A 5101-nucleotide genomic window follows, 5' to 3' on the forward strand; every position below is an offset into this window, starting at 1 on the left:
CCCCAGAGCCCTCCGGGATCCTTCCCCAGCCCCTGAACCCCAGCCCTGGCGTAGTCTATCCTTGCAGGACAAGACCCCTCGAATTCCCTTTTACCGCCCCATCCTGCGTTTTAGAACATCAAGCCCCCCCTAATTGTTGTGCAGGGCTTATTCAGCCTCTCCCTCACCAATAAAATATTTCCTGCCCCCCGACTCTAAATGACAGGGTTGGGGACTGGAAGGAGCAGCAAAACTTGCCTACAAGGCAGAGACAAAGGGGTCATGCTGCCAGCTCCTTGCAGAGCCACTGTTAACCTCTTCCCTGGTGGGACACAGCTTCCAGATTTCAGGAACCAAGCGTGCACAGTCCTCTTTGCAAGGCAAGAAGAAGGGGAGTACGGAGTTAGCTCAGAAATATTTCATTCTAAAGACTTCCAGCAACCAGGGACACCACACTCTCTTGCTGAGAAAAAAGCATTCAAGAAGTTGTTTTTTTCCATGACATGGAAAAATGTGGAGATGAAAGTGTTGGTTTGAGGTCTGAAAGCATGCTGAAAATCCCAACAACATGAGGGTTTAGAGGAAGAGCTGGTTGTGAAAGACCTGTGGTTGGAGAAATGGAGTAAACTCTGAACCCTCAGTTCCCACTTTTCATCCCCAAACCTGGGGAAACAGTGGTATTTCATCAAAAATAAACTTATTTTAGCAGGGGAAGGAAAGGGTTCAGGAGGAAGTTTCCCGCTTATGTTAGTAGTTGAAGGCTCTGCTCTTGGCAAGGAAATGTTTTCTTCAGATTAGGGAATATTTCAAACAGCCTGAAGCGCTGGGGGTAATCACACGGATGCTTCGCTCTTCTGCTGTTTCCTCTTAGTACTTGGCAAGAAAAAGCAGATCCCCATCTTGGCCAGACCCGTTCTGTTCATTCCCCCCATCTCTGTTCCCAGGAGGAAGGATGAGGCCCCTGCTCTGCTGCTTGGGGCTGGTCATGCTCCTGGGGCCCTGCCTGGCCTGTCCCAGTGCCTGCTCCTGTTCCATCAAGAAGAATGGGCGGCTGTTGGCTGAGTGTGCCTACAAGGATCTCCAGGAGGTACCTGAGGGGCTGTCCTCCAACGTGACCATCCTCACCTTGTCAGCCAACAGGATCGGTTTGTTGGGGCAAGGCTCTTTCATCGAGGTTCCCGAAGTGCAGTCACTGTGGTTGGGCTACAACCAAATTGGGGTGGTGGAGCAGGGGGCTTTTGCCTTGTTGGTGCACCTGAAGAACCTGGACCTGAGCCACAACAAGATTGCAGATTTTCCCTGGCAGGATCTCCGCAACCTCAGCAGCTTGCAGATCCTGAAGATGAACAACAACCGACTGTCCGGGTTGCCACGAGATGCTTTCCGCTCCCTGAAGGACCTGCGCTCCCTCTGGCTCAATGACAATGAGTTGACCACCCTGGCTGAGGGTACCTTTGACAACCTGCCCTCCCTGTCCCAGTTGCAGATCTTCAACAACCCCTTCAACTGCTCCTGTAAGGTCTTCTGGCTGAAGAAGTGGACTGAGAACACCTCTGTCTCTATCACCAAGGGTGGGTCTACCTTGTGCGTGGCTCCCGGCAGGCTGAAAGGCAGGGCAGTGATGGACATCCCTGACCACCACTGCATTGCCCCCTCCGTGCAGCTCACCTACCTCTCCAACCTAGACAACACCGTAACATATGATGGCCTCACCCTGACACTGCACTGCAGTGTGGCGGGCAACCCTCCACCAGAGATCAGATGGAAGATCCAGACCTCCAGCCGCCGTGTCGAGATCAACGGGCCAAATGTGGCACGGGATGGAAATGTCAAGCAGAGCCAAGAGCGCTTCTTGGTCTTCAAGAATGGCACCATGGCCATCCCCAACTTCGGCAAGGAGGATGAAGGCACCTACACCTGCCTCGCTGTCAACGATGTGGGCACACGGGATGTCTCAGTCAATGTCGCGTTGGCTGGGTCAAAGAATCCAGCTGAAGACCTGCTTCAAGATGACCCCCAGGCCAGCCACCTCGGGGGTCAGAACTGCTACAAGGGGGATGAAATGGATTTCTCCAGTGCTGGAGAAAAGCTGGTGATCGTTTACCACATACCAAGGGAGTCAAAGAGCGGTGCTGGAGGAGTGGTGCCCCAGGGCCACCTGGGGACCTTCCTGCTGGCTTTGGGCATTGTGCTCTGCTGGTAAAGGGGAGGGTGTGAAGGAAACAGTGCCTTGGGGGTTCCCCCTCTTTCTGTAGCATTTATCTTCACATAGTGCCATGCCTTTGCTGAGCTTCTGGGAACTGTGGGCAGTCAGGAGATTCAGGCCCAGGGCTGGTAGTTCAAACCCTCCTTAGGTGGGAGTCAGAGCTAGGCTCTATTAGCTGAGAGCTTCAAACAAGCTCAGGTGATGTAGAGCAGATCCTCCACTGTGCTGCTGCTTTCCAGGCATCCAAATCTGTCACCTCCTGACTTATCTCCCTTCCGAGACCAAAATGTGTTTGCAGGATTGAAGTCCACTCTCAGAGTGACCATCACCCATCCCCAGAGCCCACCACCACCCACAGCAGCCAGCCATGACTGGGGAGGGGATCTCTCACAGAGGATCCCATCAGTCCAGCAGGACCAAAGATGACATCCCCATAGTCGCCAGTGCCCAGGCCCTTGGCTGGCCAGGTGCATCTTTCCTACCACCAACCTCGCGTGAAGCACCAGGGGCAGAAGAACCAGTGTGAGGGCAGAGGAATAGCCTGGGCATGAGGTCCTAGGATCTGGGGTACAGAGATACAGTGGTGCTTTGTAAGCAGGATAGGTATGGTAGGACAGTTGGATGGGGCCATGGCTTGGATCAGGCTATTTTGCGGCTCAGAAGCTTTTCCACAAGCTTCGTCCCAGCAGGAGCACAAAGGGCTCCCACTGGATGGGTGCTGGGAGCACACAGGGTGCCTGCACCCTCCCTGCATGTCACAGGATCAGGCCCTGCCACCCTCAGTACCTCTCCCAGATATGATGCAGCTGATTTTCACGCCAATTCCCTTCCACCATTGAAACCTGAGGTCCAAAACGCTCAGCCGGGCTGGACCCACTGAGCTGCACTGCTCTGGCTCTGACCCCAACGGGGAGGGATTGAGCCCAAAAACCACCGAAATAATTTCCCAGCGCTCCTCTCTGATGGGAAGCAGAGCAGGGGCTGTACGTTGGAGCGAGAAGAAAGATTGGTAAAACCCAGATGACAGAGAGAGAAGCTGAGCTGACCTATAAGCCATAAACACACTCCTTAAGTGCTTTAGCTTTCCATGTGGGACATATATACCATACCCAGCTGCCTCAGGGTGCTGGGGGACCTGCTGTCTCATGACATGGGGTTGAGCATCTCCATCTCCTCCACCCTGAGATCCAGCTCTCGTGCCTTCTGCCAGCGCTCGCTTGTGGGAGCTGGATGGACCCCTGCAGCCACCCTCTCCTTGTAACTGAAGTTGTATGGCCAGCAAAGTCCCAAGCGCAATAAATACCTTTGGGTTTTTCTTTTTTTTTTATTTTTTTTTAAACAAGCTGGTGCATGCTGTCTCTGTGCTCCCCCCTAACCTCCAGCCCCACCATCATCTGGGGTACCCCTACTCATTATCAACTCCCTTTCCCCTCCATTTCTCCCAAAGCCCTCCCAGCACTGTAGCATCCCTACCATGATGACCATGGAGTGAGGATGCATTTATAGGGTTCCCAAAAAACTCCCCCATCACTGCTCACAGCCAAAATCAACTGAAAAGCAGCTGTCCCAGGGCCTTGGACCTCCACATAAGCTCTCCAACCCGCTGATCTGGTGTTTAGCCAGCTTGTAGGGTAAGGAAAGGGACAGCTGAGGCGCTGCCACAATCCAACACCCCTTAGGTTCGGCGCCGAGGTCTCCATGGGGGTCTCGAGACAGAAACATCCAGAGACAGAAACATCCAGCAGCTCCTCACACGAAGGGCCTTTGATACTAACAAGCAGGCACATATTTTTCCCATTACAAGCAGAAAGGATGAAAAGCATTGTGGCCTCAACAAGAGTTTCAGTTTCATTTTGTAGGATCCAAATTTCAACATCAATTTTATCCCAGCTGGGTTCCTCCTGTCCCTGCCTGCATGGGAATAACGGGGGTAGAGGAGCTCATTCCCACAATCTCAGCTAGGAATGGGGTTTGGAGCCTGGGATAAGCATTTAAAAAAAAAAAAAAAAAAGAAAAAAAGATGGAAGCTCTAAGCCATGCCTGAAACTCTCTGCTTGCCTCGCCTTACAGAGCTGCTGCTCCTCTGGCTTTGCTGACATGCAGCTGTTTTGTCACCAGAAAAGTGACTTGCTTTGCATTTGCCAAGTTTACTCATAGCTTTTATGGCAAATTATTAGTGATATCAAGCATCTTTCATTCATAACAAACAGGGCAGTCTGCCATGCAGCTCCTGGGTTGGATGCTACCACACTTGGCATCACCATCCCCACCAGCTGGTGCAAGTCCAGGATGCCACAAAACCTCTGTTCCTCACTGTCCCTCACCCTTGCAAAGCCACAACATGACCCAGACCTGAATTTCCTTTCCTCATGTGGGCATTTTGTTGTTGTTGTTGTTAAGGGCTGTTTTCAGCCAGATCATCTCCCTGAACCACCTGACCAGGGGTTGGGTGGAGAGCACTGCAGATTCCCAGTGACGTTGGGAGTTTAGAGTGGTGGTGAGAAGCCACCATGTAGAAGAAGAGCTCAGTTCATCCCTTGGGTACCCTGCTTACATCAAAGAAGGGAAAGAAAACAAGCAAATTGATGAAGCCACCTCCTGTCTTCTTCCCAGGGCTGTCAGCTCTCACCTCCGTCCCAGCTCACCATCTGCCAAGACATCTCCAGGAAGCCTCAGGCAGGGCTGTGTAAACAGATGCTGAAAATCCAGCTCCACCCATGACCCAGAGCTAGGAAAGATTTCAGGGATTACCAAGGCTGCCTTCAGAGCCCCAGCTCCTGGGAGGCTGGAGATGAGTTGGGATGGGCTGCAAGGGAAAGTCATAGCCTTTGCTTCAGGGCATCCCTTCACCCGATGATACATGCAGGAGATCCAGAACCCCATCAGATGTCCAAACCCCAGCTGTGAAAACAGCAG

The 5101-nt window shown here is 52.5% G+C and overlaps 1 protein-coding gene across 1 annotated transcript; it reads left to right on the plus strand.

The window, feature by feature from the left end:
- Positions 1-931: 931 nt before the first annotated feature.
- Positions 932-2182, plus strand: ISLR (immunoglobulin superfamily containing leucine rich repeat). Its single transcript, XM_010178411.1, has one exon. The coding sequence runs from the start codon at positions 932-934 to the stop codon at positions 2180-2182; it is 1251 nt and encodes a 416-aa protein (XP_010176713.1).
- Positions 2183-5101: the final 2919 nt, after the last annotated feature.

The sequence above is a fragment of the Antrostomus carolinensis genome, unplaced genomic scaffold (genome assembly GCF_000700745.2).
Source record: "Antrostomus carolinensis isolate BGI_N321 unplaced genomic scaffold, ASM70074v2 scaffold33171, whole genome shotgun sequence".
NCBI classification, from domain to species: Eukaryota; Metazoa; Chordata; class Aves; order Caprimulgiformes; family Caprimulgidae; genus Antrostomus; species Antrostomus carolinensis.